The sequence below is a fragment of the Trachurus trachurus genome (assembly GCF_905171665.1).
Source record: "Trachurus trachurus genome assembly, chromosome: 6".
Classification (NCBI taxonomy): Eukaryota; Metazoa; Chordata; class Actinopteri; order Carangiformes; family Carangidae; genus Trachurus; species Trachurus trachurus.
In genome coordinates this window covers 2,398,397-2,417,081 of record NC_139897.1, presented here as the reverse complement: position 1 = coordinate 2,417,081, position 18,685 = coordinate 2,398,397, and the positions used below count along the sequence as shown (strand labels likewise).

Genomic DNA, 18,685 nt, shown 5'->3' with positions numbered 1-18,685 from the left:
CAACAGCAGGGAACATAGGACCTTTTTTCAAGAAGAGGGTCCTATATCCCTGATCGGAGAACATAGGACCCATGGAACATATTGGTACGTTCCCGTCTGAAACCTGTCAACTCTGTTTAAACCTAAGACTAAAGACTAACTGACTTTCTGCACATTTGGCTGAGGTGGAAATACAATGCACATATTAAGCTACACCATTATTGTCATGGATTGAAGTGATAAAACTCGCCGCACATAAATGATCATACATGCCAACATTGGGCTGTGAAAAGAGAGAGATTTTCTGGAGTAACAACAACAGAACAGTGCTGTCAACAAATCCAGACCAAACCCTACACCTCCGTGTATGTGTGTGCACACGAAACACCCATTTGTTTCATATCACGATGAAATCGGAAGAATAGCGGGAAACGTTAACAATCAGGAGCCTGTATACAGTCTATGGCTGGAGCACACATTTATTCCAAGAAGTTTAATCTGTGCCAATTGGCAATTAAGCTCTGGATCCGACTCTTTCTTCTCTCTTTCCTTCTATTCTTGTTCTTTTAAACAAGAACAGAACCATTTGAGAGGATTTTCCATCTTTGCTGAGCATAAGATTTGTCCAAAATTAAATGAAAGCCTGTCCCATTGACACCTGTCTCTATAAGCTGTGTCAGTTCGGCAGTTGAAGTCGGCCTAAATAATAGCCTGGGCTTCTATTGGAGAATTTACGGTATTTTCGGCCCATTGAGAACTAGTCCTCTTACAGGTCATATAAATAATGACATTACGCATGTTGTGAGATGTGAGTTGCATTCGCAGCAACTACAGACTACACACAACGTGTACTGTATGACATTGGTGTTTGTGTGTTGTTACTAGTATGGACCAACTGTAAATACCTTAATAAGGTGGGCTACTTGTACTTCTTAATACTAAAACAAAGGGAAGAATTTAGAGTTCTTGTTTTTTTTAGAGGTTATTATGTTATTATTTTATTGGTCCGGCCCACTTGGGATCAAATGGCGCTGTATGTGGCCCCTGAACTAAAATAAGTTTGACACCCCTGATTTAGATGAAGCTCCTGTGCAGCTGACTCTGTGGTTGGCTGGCTGATGGTGACAGGCTGCAGGATATCGTGTCTGGTTGTACCTCAGAGACACCGAGGAACACACAGGAAGAGGCAGATTTGTGAAGTCACTGGCAGTGGGGTAACTTCATCTTTTTCAACTTAGGTTAACCACACGCTTTCCACACCATTCTGTGTTTAAACATTGTCTCAGATGTACTAATCATCAACTACACTGGTAGAAGACTAAGCCATATTTCTTGAATCACCACATTTATGACATGTTGCACAATTTAAACATACACGACAAAAGGCTGAGCAAATGGCAAGGTAAATCGCTTGTTTGCTCATGAACAAAGGTGGACAATGACAAAGAGCAGGTTTTTGGCATGGATAAAACTTTATTGACAGGCATGGACAAGCTTTTGTTCTGGTTTCCCTATGGAAACAAATGTCACCACACTACAAGTCAAACAAGTGTGCTGGTGCTGGCCAGTTTCTAAGAGAACTGGTTATACAATGAAAGTAAGCTAGAGGTGGTTCAGCTTTATAGTATTATTGTTTGCAACTGATAACAGAGTAAACATGTGAGGCTTCATCCCGCCCTCCTGTGCTGAGTGCATGACGCCCACAGGACTAACATTACCACAACACCGGGCTCTCACACATGTTCAGTCAGTATCAGAGCAGTCAGACAGCAGCTGAACCACAACTATGTCAGTGACACTAGAAGGCAACATATTAGTGACAGGCAGCAACCGAGGCATCGGCTTGGAGCTGGTCGAACGCCTGGCAGAGAGGACGGGAGCGGACGCTCACATTTATGCCTGCTGCAGAGAACCTGAGGACAGCAGGGCTGAGGTGAGACACTCACATGAACATTAACACACAGAATGACAGTGTGCCAGCTGATTTATGGCTTCTCCATGAGGCACTTGGTGAAGCTATAAGAATATAATCAAACTTGAAGACTTAATAACCATAATCCATATGTGTGGGAATTTTTTATGTGTTTTACCACTAATTGAATGCCTTGAAGACACATCTTTGTTCTAAATATCACTTAAATGTCTTTTCTGAAATACTGGAACATATACAGGGAATTCAGAGTCGTGTATGTCACAAAGCTCTGTTGCAACGGTTTCTGAAAGCTTTTGTTTCTATTACTTCATTCTCTGTAAAATTAAAACTGAAATTCCAAATAATCTATTTCCTAAGAATGATCTACACAAACATTAGGGATTGTTTCTGATCATATTAAGTCCTGTTGTTTGGTTGTCAGTCTGAGTTTACTGTTTGAGAAAGTTCTGTGTTACAGTAAAGTACAGATGACTGATTACTGGCCAAAAATAATTGATAACTTTCAACTTAATATAAGTAAGAGGCTTCTTCCATTACTTTACAATGGCTTATAATTGCCTAGTGCTCATATCTTTATTTGCACAGATTGTTCAGGCTGTTGAAATCTACACCTGCTTGGGCACTTTGCATCTGCACTTTACACCTTCATGCTGTTTATTTATTTATTACTTTTTAATCATGATTGATTGATTGATTGATTTACTTTATTAATCCCGAAGGAAATTCAGGTGTGGTCAACTGCTCACAGAAGAATCAGTCACACACACATACGATAAAAACAGATTATAAATATCTAAAAATAAATAATAATATCTAAAAATAAATAATAAAAATCATAAGGTTCTTTCAATCTGCCCACTATGACATGTTATCTGTTTTTGTCTATCTCTGTATTGTACAGTGTGTTTGAATGTCTCTGTTTCTGCATCTTCCTGGCTGCAAACCTATTTTCCCCTGTTTGGGACAATAAAGATACGTTGACTTTGAGAGGCTGGGTTGTTTGTGTAACATTTTGTTGCTAGATGTAGAAGTAGAAAGATAGTTACTGCAAATCACTTAAGCTTGCGCAGTGAAAATCAGTGTCCTTTCATTAAGAAAACAAAAAATGCATTAAAAAAACAACTAATCACATATTTTTAGATATTAGAATTGAAGTCTTGGCAAGCACATAATTTGCAGTGGTCTATTGGACATAGAAATTAGTACAAAGCCTTGTCATTGATGACTCCTGCTCTCTCTGCTCGGTTTCTCTTGAATTTCGTTCTTCATCTGCCTTGTTTTGTGATAATGATACATGTAATGAAAGAAGTTTATGTACTATAATTGGGACAGAGTTCAGTGTATTGGAAGCACTCCTCCTCTTCCCTGTGATGTAAAAAAAATCATTCAAAATCTGCAGTTATAGGGATGGGAAAACGGCTTGACTATGCATTTTTTTATTGTCCAGCCAAAAATGCATATCAAGCAGTTTAATGCTGCAGTTATGCAGTGTTTGTGTCTTAGATAAGTAAACTCTAGACCGCTAGATGTCTGTTTTGTTGTTGCTGTAGAACCAAATGTTGTGTTCGGATCTTCACATCCCTTAGCTGCTGTTACATGAGTGAAGAAATAATGGCTGCTGTGGTAAATGACCAAGTATTTCCCCCCACTCACGCTAATATCTGTCCCTCTCTGTTCCCTCAGGCCCTGAGAGCGCTCGCCACTCAACATCCTGGAAAGATCACTATAATCAAACTAGGTAAGCACAACTCATCCTCATGTATCTGTGCAGATATCCACAGAACTGGATCATAGCATACTTATACTACTCAGAAGTGGTTGTCCATAATGTCAATGTCAATGTCAATGTCAATTTATTTATATAGCACATTTCATATGGCAAGCATAAACTCAATGTGCTTCACGATAAAAGCAAGATGCAATACATGTTGAGTACATATTAAAACAAACAAAAAGTTAGTGCATATTAAAACAGAAGCCAATGTGTTAAGACAAACAAACAAACAAAAAAACTAATTAAAAGCTTGCGAGAACAGGTAGTTTTGCGCTTAAAAGAAGATGTTGTTGGAGATGAGCGGAGTTCAATGGGCAGAGAGTTCCATAGTGTTGGACCATAAAAACTGAAAGCACCTGGAGCTAATTTTGAATGTATACGTGGAATATTGAGAAGAGATTTACATGAGGATCTGAGGTATCTGTCAGGTGTGTACTGGGTGAGCATGTCAGAAACATAGGGAGGGGCAGCACCGTTAAGAGATTTAAAAACAATAAGTAAAATTTTAAAATCAATTCTATATTTAACTGGGAGCCAGTGGAAAGACTTTAAAACCGGAGTGATGTGATCGTACCTGTGTGTTTTTGATAGAATTCTGGCTGCAGCATTTTGAATGAGTTGAAGTTTATTAAGTGATTGGTTTGTTAATCCGGGGAAAGAAATGAATGCATGAACCAGTTTTTCCGAGTCTGATACAGATAAAAGTGATCTCACTTTAGAAATGTTCCATAGATGATAAAAGGCAGTTTTGGAAATAAAAGAGATGTGCTTTTGGAAGTTAAGGTCTTCGTCGAAAATCACACCTAGGTTTCTGACGTGTTCACTGGATTCACAGAAGATGAAGACAGTAACGACGAGACCTGGTGCCTCAGTGCCTTTGCGCCCACCAACAGAATTTCTGTTTTGTCCTCATTCAATTGAAGGAAGTTATCTGTCATCCTAATCATCATAATGATATGCACAGTTAGGATGACTTCAAACTAACCAACTTCACCACAACCACTGATGGTTATCTAATATTTAAGATAACAAGTCCAACTCATGTCTATGTTTTCTACATTTACTTTTTCATTTATCCGCTCTTTTGTATCAATACAATAAATCCTTTTAATTTTGACATTGGCTCCTTAGCAGTGAAGAGGAAAGATGAGGTGGCATGAATGCTGCCAGTGTCACCATCTTCCTCACACACGACTCAGGATGTTAGTGTCTACTGTACATGTTTGATGCTGCTGCTGGATGATATGAAACATCAAGGAATCCAAATTATCCAATTACTATACCACAAACAGATAAACAACAAACTTCAGATTGTATAGAAGATGCCGCAAGAGACGAAGGATGAGGAGTTCTCCATTAAATGTCCCAGGAATGTGAGGAATGTGATTTCTTACTGATCTTACTGATTTTCACTTCCTGTTACCTCACCTCTGAACCTTAAACTACAGAGAAACACTAAAACACTTCAGCAGTACCAGCTGTAACAGAACAGCTTCATAAAGTCAGATTCAAACCAACTCAAATAAAATTAAAATAAAAAATACAATCCTGTCAACTTGTGGGCATAAACCTGAAACTTTTTTCGGTAGGCCTTTTACAGTACTGACTCTGAAACAACCTACTGACTGACTGACTGACTGACTGACTGACTGACTGACTGACTGACCTTTGTAGTTTTTTAAGGGAATGATGTTTTATACTAAATAAAATCAATCTTTCTTCATTTCTAAACCTTCAAACATGCGCTTATAGTCAGGTATGTCACATTTTCAAAATAAACGGAGAAGCTCTGTTTCAAAGTAAACATAATAGAAATGTAGTGGAGTCAAATGTACAAAATTAGTCTTAAAATGTAGTGTAATGAAAGTCAGAAGTTTAAAAAAAATCATATAAAATACAGATAGTCTGAAAATATACATAAGTATTAACTGATGTTACTGTTACTCTCCACCCCTTGTCACAATTTGAACAGTCTGAGAGGCTTTCATCTTTTCATGTGTCACTTTGAAACGTGACATCTGTACTGTGACAGCTGGGTTTATTCCTGTACCCTTTCACTTTCTGTGGAGATTGCCCCCAACTGTGCAGCAGCAGCAGCAGAGCAGCCACATGCGGGTGCTGTATTTATCTCTCTACAGATAGATTGTTTTACCTTGCAGTGGATGAAATGAGCAGCTGGTGTGTGGTTACACGGAGCCTATTTTTGACTGCGCTGCTGACTCTTTCGACTCTTATCTTATCCCCGATATGACACATTTGTCAGAGGAGAAAACATATGTTAATTCACCTCAAAGGCAAAAACTCCCTGCAAAACATGACAGACTAGAATTACCATTTCACAGTAGTCTGCTTCCACCACTCAGACTAGTTTCAGGTCAATCCCCTGTTTATCATTTCAAAATATGAACCACTTGGTTGGAAGTATTCCATAGTTACTGTGTTGTCCATGAGTTTCTGAGTTGTGGCAAAAATAGTGTTTTAATGAGGTCAGACTGATCTTTAACCAGAAAAGATTGTGTGCAGAAGGCCAATACCATGTTTTTTTAAGTCATTGTGACCTTGACCTTTGAGAGATGTGTGGGTGGACGGATGAACAAAATGAAAACAATGGTCTCCAGCTCTGGCTATATTTGGGACAGAGGTATAATGTTGGTTTGATGATACCATCACTGTATGCAGAGTATTTATCCAGAGAAGGTTTCCAAATGGCACCCTTGCATCAGGTGAGCAACTTGAACAACTTTAGATCCACTTGGAATGCAAAAAGAATACTTTTCTGTCCAGTCTTTCATGTCATGTCTTAATACAACACACCACACCCCACAAAGAACGCTCCAACTCTAGTCTGTGCCACACCTCTGTAGACTTGCACTACTGATAACAATAATGTATTCAACATGACGGTGACATACCCAGAGCCCATATGTATTTGCTATTTGGGTGGGTGCAACATGGGTGCTGGATGGGAAAATGTTAAAGTGTCAGTCTGAAAGTAACAAAGACTCTTTTGTGCCACACATACAGTAGAGTCATGCATCTATAATACACACATAAGTTGCTGCCATGGATTCAGTGCACAAATGCACTGCAGAAAGGAATAAATGTAGATCATCCCTCCTCTGTCTTCTGCTTGAAGACAGAGGAGAGTCTCAGAGAATTTTGAGACACTCAAATTCTGTCTCCTCTCTCACTGCAGGAACTAAAGTTGTTCATTTTTGCTACAAACATTTAGCTCACCAGATTTTTACAGTCATTTTTCTATAGTTTAGGCAACTACCCTCAGGAAAGGGCCCTTGACCCTGATATATCAAGACATGGGCTCCATAAGACCTCTGAAGGTGTGCTGTGGTATCTGACAGCAAGTCATTAGCAGCAGGTCCTTTACGTTCTGTAAGCTGCAAAGTAGGGCCTCTAGTTTGATCAACAAATCCCACAGATACTCAATCAAATCTTCTTTTAAGTGAACCCAGAACCCAAAGAAAAACACAAACAGAATGAGTGTATTTCCCTACAATTACCTACCATTGATCTGTAGATTGCTGAGACAATCAGATGCCTTTCTTTTCTGTGCATGGCCTCTTGCAGACATGTCAGATGAAGACAGTATCTGCGCTGCTGTCCAGGCCGTGAGTGAGAAGATCGGGACGGGCGGTTTGAACCTGCTCATCAACAATGCTGCCATCAACAAACCAGCCTCACCAGCACCATTATCTGCCACTGGGAAGAGGGACATGATGGAAGTTTACGAAACCAATGTGGTTGGACCATTTCTCCTTGCAAAGGTTTGGCATCTTCACCCCTGTACTGATGAGAATACCAGTGGATGCACAGCGTGTACCTGCATATCACTACACCATTAGGATAAAGTTAATACTTGACATTTGACAGAGAAGTTTCACTTAAAGGGATACGCCAACATTTTTTTTTCGTGCCTTGCCTCACTCCCGAGTCCATGACCAGCAGATAGACACCATCCTTTCGACTGTGCGTGCAGTAACAAGGGAGATAGAGCCGTATCGCCCGTAATTAGCTTAGCTCAAACGCTGGAAGTGTATAGGTAATGTTAGCCTGCCTCCTACCCGAGCCGAAATCAGCAGTCAGAAGCTGATTTAATTTTAGCTCTAAACTCTGTATATATCACTTTATCGACATATCAAACATTTTTAGGCCAGAAAGTAGCCGTTTAGATCAGCAGTGTGTCGTTAATTTGTCTAAATACCAGCTGTTTACAATTTTGTTTGGACGAATTCGGCGCTACTCAAGCTAGCCGTTGTGACCAACGCACTTCCGGTTACTTTCACAAAATAAAACACCCGTTGCCCTTATACAGAAAACCATGACGATAGAATTTGTGCTTTTACTGTGAACTAGGAAGCTAACCTACCCTCGATGTAGCTAGCTTGAACCAAAATAAACCGTCTTTGCTTGAACCCTCCGTTTTGACCGATCTCATCCCGTTACCGGCATTTGACCGCTCAAGATGCCTTACCGGAGAGTTTTGTCAGCTCTGAGACGAAGATCGGCCCGCCGGTTTCTGTTTAGAGTTGCTGAAGAGTTTCTCTGATGACTTTAGGTGGAGGCAGGCTAACACTACCTATGCTAAGCTAATTACGGGCGATACGGGCTCTCCCTTGTTACTGCACACACAGTCGAAAGGATGGTGTCTATCTGCTTGTCATGGACTCGGGAGTGAGGCAAGACAATTTTGGCGTATCCCTTTAAAGCCCTCATTTTAACACATTTTTTTCAAACTGTATGTTTGTATCAGCTGTGTAATGATGTCCCCTCTCTGCCCAGATGTTGCTCCCTCTCCTGCAGAGAGCAGCAGAGAAAACCTCACCTGCTGACAAAGGTAAAAATCTGTTGTAGTTTATGTTTTACAACAAGTTGGTTCCCAGACACAGATATTACACAGGAGATTCTCTCGTCTGCTTTGTGACATCACAAAGTCACAGAAATCCTGGCCTCTGGTTTTAAGTCTCAGTTTCTGAAAGCAGACTGTGTGCATTTCTCTGTGGACTGAGACTTCAACACTTTGACACAGAGTTAACATAGAACCCAGATCTGCTTTATAATCACTAGTCTCTGGTGAAAAATCATCTGCCTCATTTTCATCTAATGCAGCATCATTCGGACACTGACAGGTTCAAACATGGCTGACAGTGGAGGAGTTGCTCTGATTGTGTTTTCTCCTCTGTTAAGCACAATATGCGGGCTGTCACATTTTCAAAATAAAAGCAAGTTAATTCACTGACACCTCTGTTTCAAAGTAAGAGTACTTTATAGAAATGTAGTGGAGTCAGTACAGAGCAGTAACCTGCTTTGAGGTCATGATGACCCACAATTATCTGGAGATTTAAAAGCTCTGTCCCCTCGACACTTCATTTCACTCAGATTAAAATTTTGAGTAATCATTAGTGTGTTGTGGTACAAAGCATCAAATTGCCTGAATGTCTCTGTCTGTCTTTCTGTCAGATAAAATGTCCTGCAGGAGGTCAGCCATCATGAATATCTCCACCCTCATCTCATCTCTGGAGAAATGTCCAGAGACCTTCTCTGTGGCTCAGATGTACCCTTACCGCACCAGCAAGGTACAAATAACCTATACAATCCAAATTTCACAGGATGACCACCACATTGTTGAGGGAGAATTGAAATGAAAAGCACTGACCCAAACTGTTTTTGTAGGGGAATATCCACATGAATCCACATTTGACTCAGCTGACATGCAAACATCATTTAAACAAAGCAAACATGTACTGTATGCTGTGGATCTGTGCCAAGCGCATTAAAACAGAACAGACACCCACAAAGTGTGTGAACACACCCTGTGATTCACTGCCATCTCCTGACTCTCTGTCAGTCACTTCCCTACCTGTTGGGGCAGGACAGCGTCCACATTCAACATTAGTGTATCACACCTCACATCATCTCCTGAGCAGATTAATGAGATGGATCAGTGTCTGTCAGTGTTTAACTGCAGAGTGGCGGTAGAATCCTGCTCGCCTACTGCTCTTCATCTCTACATATATTATCAATATACTGTACAATAATCAAATCTGTAAATGTGTGTCTGTCAGGAGATGTGATCAGTGAAGAGCAGTGATGACAGGAGTCACATTATCATAAAGATAAAACTGAACTTTGATTATATGAAGATGTTTGGTAAGGTGAAGTGTCATTAGATTCACTGATTTATTTAATGACTGTTAAATCCTGTTTTATGTTATCATTATAATAATAACAAGGTCGAGGTTATAAATAGATAAATGTATAGAGAGCCTTCAGTCTGTGATGATTTTGACAGTTTGATATAAAATCATCAACATAACTAACATCATATACAAATCTTTGTGATCAATAACGCTGAAAATAACATATTGATAATAAAAATAATAATATTAATTATAATAATAATAATGAATGAATTTTTTTATTTTATTTCGGTATATATCAAGCTTATATAACCGAAAGGGTGTAGGTTGAAGCCAAAGCTTATATACCCCTACCCCTTTTACCTTAAAAAATTAAAAAAAAAAAAAAAAAATATATATATATATATATATATATATATATATATATATATATATACGCATTAATACAATAGGATCAGATCACAGACATTTGAAATTAATCAGTACACTTAAATTTCTGATCACAACAAAATAAAGAATTGTACACAGCGCATAACCCAAAATAGTACAAAATCATTGAACTTAATTTTCCATACTGTAACGAGAAATTATGTTGTTCTGATAAAGTTTTTTAAAGCTGACTAGAGTACAGCATAATTGAATATTTTCAGGACAATTATTCCAGATGTTAACCCCTCTAACAGAAAGACAGTGATTTTTTACAGTAGTTCGAGTCTATGGTTTCTCAAATAATAGTGGTCTTCTCAGGTTATAACGGGAATTTGTTCTGTATGTGTTTCCCCAAACCTCAATGCAATATGTCATATATGGGACAATTAATGAATAATATAATGTGACTAGTGATTGTTGAGAGAGGAAAGCTTGGGCTTTATAGAGAATTGCAATGGATTTTGACATTTTGGATTTGATATAATTTAATAATATTTTATAACATAATTCAATAATAATGTCTCTTGGCTGCTGGTCTTCAGGCAGCACTGAACATGCTGACTCGCTGTCAAGCTGAGGACTTCAGGAAATACAACATCCTGGTGACGGCCATTCACCCTGGTTGGGTGCGCACCGAGATGGGAGGGAAGGAGGTGAGGACAGAGACAGATGTGACGTCAGTAACTGTATGAAGACATCTATGTTGACCTACCCTCTGCTTTTACATTTATGGTCTCCAGGCTCCTACGTCCACCCTGGACAGTGCACTGGGCTTGCTCACTGTGATGTCATCACTCAGCAACAAAGACAGTGGGACGTTTACAGATTGGCAGGGAAACCCCATCCCCTGGTAGCAGTCATCACGACCGACCAGCAGGCCGATCATTTCTGCACTGAAACATACCAAAGATGCATAAAGCTTCCTATGTTATGTTAAACTCAAATCTGTTTTACAGTTTTCACATCAGAAACATCTTTCTCACAAATAAATGCTGTTCTCAGAATCTCAGAACAGTTCCTCTTTCCAACACACACATGAACATTTCTCATCTGACTGGTCATAAAAACAGTTTGTACTTTTGTCAGATAGAATAACAGACTCTCACGCACTGTGATTCAGTCCTGCATCATATTAGTGGTTTCAATCAAATCTCTTTCAACTTCCCTGTATATGTCTATGTGTGTGTGTGTTTGTAAAAGAGCAAGGCCAGTCTCTCTCTCTCTCTCTCTCTCTCTCACATAGATGATAGATAGATAGATAGATAGATAGATAGATAGATAGATAGATAGATAGATAGATAGATAGATAGATAGATAGATAGATAGATAGATAGATAGATAGATAGATAGATAGATAGATAGATAGATAGATAGATCGTCTTTCACAAGTTTTCTATTCTAAGTCTCAGTTTTACACACAAATCCAAAAATAGCAAATACCACATAATCTGCTGCGAAACAACATACTACAACAAAATTATCATTTAATAAAAAAGTAAATAAATGAAGTATTTGAACCAACACTTTGTTAATATATTAATTTCTTGGATAAAATTTGATCAAAATCTTAAGTTCTTTGTCTTCTATAGACTTGACCTTTTTCTGAAGTCCGTCAAAATATAAAAGTTGGTGTATGAGTCTTGAAGCTCTGGTAAAATAAGAAAAAAAAGAAAAAAGAAAAGAAGTTTAATTCACTGGTGAAACTGTGATAGTGGATGTTCTCATTGTGTGAACTACATTAAGGCAACTGATACAGACTGTGATACAATATAACAACTTGCTTTGTTAGAGTCCTGCATGCTTTAATATTTTCAAATCAATTTACTTAAAATGTATGTTATGTTCCTAAAAAGTTGGAATCATTTTGTTTTTAGACACATTCCTCTTTGTATTCCTATTATAAAGGTTAATTGTGGTTTAATTTCCACAGTGCTGTGTTTGGAAGAGATTGATCAATAGAGTTTTGAGATCAAGAACACACACACACTTATACACAAACATATCAATATGAAGTTAAACTTTAATCTCAACCTGAAGCTCTTCTGTTTTCTCTCGTCCTCTTCTGTCCCCTGTGTAAAGTACTGTACAATGATCTGCTGCTGAGAAGGGCTTCATGTGATGCTGAAACAGAATATAGTTTTGTTTTTGTTTTTTTTTTCAAACTGCTTTGTTGTAACTCTGGTTACTCATTTTTACTGTATTTTTCTGCAGTTCCCTTTTTAAGTCAGTCAGGTTTTTATCTAAATATTAAAAATATTTTGTATCTGAGACTTGAAATGAGGCGTTAAGTCTTAAACAAATAAAGTGGTTAGACTGTCTCTCTTTGTGTCACAGTGCACAGTTTCTTGTTGTGGCACTGCACCAACAATGAGAGACACTGGGTTTGTCCACCTTAGGCTTACATTAGTCAGTTTGCATCTCTGTACGTTTTGTCCTTCATATATTACAGTACAGACAGGAAGATCAACTACAGTGACGGATCATTCTTCCACAGTAATGTGACTACTGTTATGACCTGTTCAACCTGTCCTCAACATTGACTGTCCTGTTCTGTCCTGGCTTTGTGCCATAAACATCACATTTAGGTTTCAAAAACCAGACTCACTTCATCCTCATCGAGGTGAGCAGCTGAGATGTTGGTCAGTAAGGAACATGTTCAGTATTACAATCATGTATACAGGCAGCTTAATGCACAGCTGGTTTGACTGTATGGATTCATTTGTGTTGTTAAAAACATGTGACAGAGTAACATATATTTAACTGTGTCTTTGATTTGTTTTACTTTCTGTTTGTGTGTTTCTGTCTGAAATCGAGTGAACTGCACTGATTTGTTTCCTGTGGCTCTACACACACATTACACACACTCTCAGAGTGACAGACTTCACTCACAGTTTGGATGGCCTTCAGTCTGCACATGGGCCAGGAAAACACTCAGGCTCCTCCACATCTGAAATCTCAGATTCTCACTTTTTGTTTTGTTATTGTCGCCCTCTAGTGGCCATTGGTAGAAATCACACAGTACAACACTGATCATTTTTTCGGTATACAAATCTGTACACACTTACCTCATGACTCTTCATGTTACTGTCCTGTGAGTTAGTTCAGTTCATTTATATTTCATCCATTTATTCATTTACATGATGTCATGTTGTATAGGTTTTGCAGGTCTGTTCCCTTTAAGATGCTTTTCCATAAAGCTGTGAAATCACAAGAGATATGCAAACAAAAAAAACAAACAATGATAAAATCAATTCCTGGAAGGGATCAGGTCCAAAATCCTGAGCCTGTAGCCTCTAGGAGAACCAGCCCACAACTTTACAGCGCCTCTAGTAAATTTATGAGACATTTCTGTGGCCAAAATCTGTCTGGTGTGTGATTTTTTATTTTAAAACAGATGAATGACCTTTAACTGTACAAAACTTTGCATGGACCTCTACCTTGTACCTGTATGGACCTTTAACCGGTGATGGATGCTCTTTATTCCTCACATTTTCTCTTCCTAATAAAAAACGACTAACGGGTTTGTTTCTAACCTGATGAGTCTGATGATCTGCTCGTGTTTCTTGAAACCAACATAATAAACAGTAAACTGTTACTGTTTTATCTTTCACATTTATCCACTGGAAGTGACCAACCAGATTTCAATATGGGTGAAATACAGACCCTTGGAGAAACACCAAAACATAAAAACACACCATATCAAAGTGTCAGAGAAAAGAGGAAACACAGGTTTAATTTCAGTTGTTGCCTTGAACGTTTTACACTCCTGTTCTCTGATACATGCCTCTTACAAAACAACGTATGTATAGTTTCCAAAAAACCAGCTGAGATGGCACCGAGATCGTCTTTCACAATGCGGGTATCTGTAGGCAGCGGTGTTGCCTTCACTGGCGGCGGTGGAACTCGGCGTGGACCTCGTCCTGATGACGTTCTGCTCGGACAACGCGTGGAGCCGTCAGTCTGTCGTCAGGTGAAGTCCCAACATGTGTGTGTGCTCCAGTGTTTTCTTGGAAAGTGTGCCTTTGTCAGGGCTGAAGAGCATTGACGTACTACAACACAGTCATACATATCATCTGGAATTTACACATCCATAACAATAATGATACAAGGATCAAGAATCAGAGCCATAATTATAAGGTATAGCAATAATAATAACAATAATTGATATGGTCTAAAAACTACTCTTATGTTTTCATCTTTTCTTTAAAAAAAAGCCATATATTTATATTTATATACTGGAAGTTCTTCAGTCTTTTTTTCTTTCTTGTTTTCTGACTAAACTGGTAACTTAAATATTTACAGTGATTATTTTACAACCATTGGCCCAGCCCACTGAGGATAAAATGTTCCTTTGACTCTATTGGGATTAAAAAGCGCAGTGGAAGGAGGGAAGAGAGAGGAATGGTCCCAGTGAGAGGCGAGGTAGAGAGGGAGCAGAGGGTGGGGTGTGAGGCCAGCAGCCCCGGTCCCAGACAGGGTCTCAGACGAGGTCTCAGACCCCCCCCGAATCCGGCACCGTACAGGGTTTCCCATGCTACATGTCAGAAGTGTAAGGAATAGAAAGCTTCGCCCTGTCCAGGCACACAGAGTCCCCAACCTCACACTGGAAGGGTATACAGGGTTTCCTGCAGCACTTTGTGCTCCAAGGGGCTCCGGGTCCTCCCCCCCCTCGTGTTGCAGGGGTGTCCACCCTGTGGTACAGGGAGGATTTACTGCCCCATGTTCCTTGGACATCTCAGTTTGTGTCACTGATTTCTCCTCCTCCAGCCTCTGCTCCTACATCACCAGCAGCTGTCCCAGCACCATCCTGAACTGCTGCGTGTACCCTGCCAGCTCCCTCACCTTCTCCGTCATCTCTCTGGCCGCCCCGGGGGAGGGATACTGAAGCGCCGCCGTCTTCGTACTGATCACGATGTCTTTGAGTTTTTCACAGAGGCTGTTGCTGCTCTGCGCCACGCGCGCCCTCACGTCCGGGGACTTGGCCTGGCGGGACAGCGTGTCGCCGATGAACACCAGCTTGTGAGCGCTGAGGATGACGAACTTGCTGTGCGCCACGAAGATCTTGGGCGGCTGGTTGGAGTTGATGGCTGTGAAGAAGGCATCGATGGCGTTGGTCACCGTGGTGACGTTCTGCTCGCACTGCTCCTGGTAGAAGAGCAGGAGCTGCCGGTCGGCGTGGCACAGCTTGGAGCAGGGGGCGGCGGAGCCGTTCTGGGCCACCTGGCCGGTCAGAGGGTGGTGGGGAGGGGGGGCCCAGCCCGTCATGTCGTTGTTGATTGGCCGGCTGACTTCCTGCTCTAGCCGCTCAAACTGTTTAATCTGGAAGAGGAAGACGAGGTAAAACACTGTTAGTGCTAAGTAATGCTGTAGTGATGATACTGCAGCTACTGATCAAACTTTAAAGGTACATTGTGTAGGAATTCCTCTCATCTAGCATTGCAGTTGTATATCACAAGCAACTCAATCGTATTTTTCATGCTGCATTCACATGAAATTGGGCAGACGGCAGACGGACGACAACCGCTGCACGTGACGACATAAACAAGCCTCTGTGTAAACAAGTGGTCCGTCAGCACGAGGCAAAACAATACACGTGACAATATGTTGTCATGGCGATGTGGTATTGTTTACCTGACCCACGTTTTACCGGCTTTCTCTGGACTTCTGTGACTAAAATGACATCTGGTTTGTTAGCGACGGCCGTCTGTCCGACTGCAGGTGAATGCAGCATCAGTGTAACGCTCCATTCCTCCTCACTGCGTTACCGCGGTGACTTTTCACAGACGCCACCTCCACCTGAGCCGACAGTTTCCGTGGTTTCCTACCGTCACGCTGCCACTGAACGTAAAAACATGGAGACACCACATGGCAGCAGCACCGAGCTTACCCGCTCCATGGAGATATGAATGATATGAACGGCTCATTCAGAGCTGAAAGGAACACTTCACTTTGTTGATGGGGGTGATTACTGATTAATAAAAAACAGACTTTTGAACCAAATAATCGATTTTCGTGAATAGAGAACAGGAGAACTTACAAACTCTGATACACTTTGGAGAAAAGCTTCACACAGAAACACCACAAGTTCAAGTCAACAGTGCTAACTGTGATGGGAACGCTAAATCATCAAAATAATAATGTATGTGTGTCCAATCATGACGCACATGCATGCGCACACACACACACACACACACACACACACACACACACACACACACACCTGTTGCTGTTCCAGTTGTGTCTTGTGTCGAATGATGTTGCCTTTCTCCAGCAGCTGTCTTTGGTTCTTCTCAAACTCCTCCTTTCCCTAATAGATCGACAAAAAGATACACACAGGTCACCTCTTGGACACACACACACACACACCGTTCATTTACAACACAACTGTCTCAACATGGAGCAGAACACATAAGCACTGTCTCCCTCTAATGGTGATATGCAGGAAATGCACAGGAGCTCCTGACTTCCCACTACTACTACATATGGGTGGGATGTAGAGGACAAGATGCACATGCATAATGTCTGCTGGGGTTAATATTTACTAAAATGAATGATGGAATGGATCAAATAACTTTTTCTATGACAAAGAACCATTTGTGTATGTGTGAGGTTTGATACCCAACCATATACAGACAGAGCTTCAGTGATCTTAGGAAAATTAACAAACTGCCTAAATAACATGAGCAAAACTGAGATAGCCTGTGGTGTAGACAATGGACAGATGGATGTAAACAAAATACACCATCAACATAATATGTTGACTGGCTGTGTAATCAATAATATGTGGTCATATCACTGTTTAATATTCTATTCATCGTCAACAAAAACTAAACTACAGCATAGGATGATTCATGTTCCTGAAAGTAACACAAAACAAAATGTTAAGTAGTGTGAACATGGATATAGAAATAACAAAAAGTAACAAGTACCATAACCTCACAACTCATTTCTCTCTTCATTCAGTCATTGTTTGTATATGTGAGTTATCTGTAAAGTGAAGTGTTCTCTGTGTTTATTCTAGAGTCAGCAGCAGTTTCTATTTAACATGTCAGGTAATCTCTTAATGTGCAGTGTGTGTGTGTGTGTGTGTGTGTGTGTGTGTGTGTGTGTGTGTGTGTGTGTGTGTGTGTGTGTGTGTGTGTGTGTGTGTGTGTGTGTGTGTGTGTGTGTGTGTGTGTGTGTGTGTGTGTGTACCTGTAGATGTACGTAGTCGTAGTCCTCCATCCAGCCTTCCTCTGTGGTCTCATATGGCCTGTCCACACCTTCCTCTTCCTCTGCCGCTGTAAACTTTGGCGGAGAGGGGAGTGGCCGTGACTGAATGTTCACCCTCTCCCCTCCCTGATAGCTCCCGCTTCCTGATCCTGTCATGTGACCGCCCATCTCCCCAGGGATTGGAGGAAGTGGCAGCTGCTGCTGCAGCCGGTTGGTCCTTTTGAAGAGAAGCGAGGCGTTCCCGTGGAGAAAGGAGGCGAGCTGCTTGGCGTCGTCGGGGATCCCTCGTGCCGTCAGGATCAGTCGATCTAAATCGTCTCCTCCCGGTGGCGGTGTTGTGAGGGCCGCGTGTGACCAGGAAACAGCGTCCAAGCTCTGACTGTGTCGGACCAAACTCTGGAAGACCTCCTCCATTTTCCCCACCTGGCGGCCCAGTTTGGTCTGAAGCGAGCGGTCCGTTGCCTGGGTGGCGTTGGCCACGGCCCCCCGGGCAAATTCTAGGAAGTCTCGGACAGTGGCGCGCACCCGGTCGGCAGCCTGGTGGATGGCCGGGAGGTTCCCTTCCAGGTGAGCGGGGCTTCTCCAGTTCCCTGTGATGAACGACATCATGAGGGAAACACTGGATTCGACGGCTTGCTGCAGGCGAGACAGACGCTCCATGGCCTGCTCCAGGTCCAGGATCAGGGGCTTCCCTGACATGGAGCCTGATGCAGGGATGGAGGAGGTGTCGCGGACAGGGACCATGTCCAAGGATGAAGCAGAGTGGTTGCTGCGGGTACTTCCTGTACTGGAGGCGGACAGCCGCTTGAAGGACATGGTCAGCTCCTCAGTGGTCTGGGCATCACGCACAACCTGGAAAACACATATACCACTGAGTAAAGTAGAAACTATCTGTCTCCTCCCATTGCACATCACCAAAAGTGTTTATTTCATCAACAGAGAGCAGCATGTGAAGTTTGTGCTGAAGACAAATGATTCAAACAGAAACTACAGCTGATTAATGAATATAACAGTAGCTAACAGCACCGAAAAACAGATTTCAATTCATTGATAGAACAAATCACAAGGACTTAGTATGAAAAGAAGTACGTCTGCAGACAGGTTAGTGTTACTGAGACACCAACAGAGATGATGACATAACTGCTTTCTGGTTACAATGTGTAACCATAATTACTGATGGCTGAGACACAGAGGCACCATGGA

General features: G+C 41.1%; 2 protein-coding genes across 3 annotated transcripts in view; one reads left to right on the top strand and one right to left on the bottom strand.

Moving 5' to 3' along the window:
- Nucleotides 1-1,741: 1,741 nt before the first annotated feature.
- On the top strand, nucleotides 1,742-11,369 carry LOC310988045 (C-signal-like). The gene is made up of 7 exons (XM_083974535.1): nucleotides 1,742-1,912; nucleotides 3,596-3,650; nucleotides 7,272-7,468; nucleotides 8,484-8,538; nucleotides 9,162-9,277; nucleotides 10,813-10,923; nucleotides 11,011-11,369. Exons 1-7 carry the CDS (start codon nucleotides 1,766-1,768, stop codon nucleotides 11,122-11,124), a joined length of 795 nt encoding a protein of 264 aa, XP_083830661.1. The 5' UTR covers nucleotides 1,742-1,765; the 3' UTR covers nucleotides 11,125-11,369.
- A 2,615-nt stretch (nucleotides 11,370-13,984) lies between these two features.
- bcar1 (BCAR1 scaffold protein, Cas family member) overlaps nucleotides 13,985-18,685 on the bottom strand; it is a 92,865-nt gene continuing 88,164 nt past the window's right edge. For both annotated transcript variants that reach the window (XM_083973790.1, XM_083973789.1), the window contains exons 6-8: nucleotides 17,465-18,334; nucleotides 16,491-16,577; nucleotides 13,985-15,589 (exon numbers count right to left, since the gene is read on the bottom strand). In XM_083973790.1, coding sequence (XP_083829916.1) covers nucleotides 15,047-15,589; nucleotides 16,491-16,577; nucleotides 17,465-18,334 — 1,500 coding nt within the window. In that variant the 3' untranslated portion in view covers nucleotides 13,985-15,046. The remainder of the gene's footprint in view (nucleotides 15,590-16,490; nucleotides 16,578-17,464; nucleotides 18,335-18,685) is intronic.

Bases quoted from the DNA above. Each gene is read 5' to 3' on its own strand.
- LOC310988045 (XM_083974535.1), top strand. From the start codon at position 1,766: ATGTCAGTGACACTAGAAGGCAACATATTAGTGACAGGCAGCAACCGA. The intron at 8,539-9,161 runs GTAAAAATCTGT...TCTTTCTGTCAG, and splicing joins AACCTCACCTGCTGACAAAG to ATAAAATGTCCTGCAGGAGG. The intron at 10,924-11,010 runs GTGAGGACAGAG...TATGGTCTCCAG, and splicing joins CCGAGATGGGAGGGAAGGAG to GCTCCTACGTCCACCCTGGA.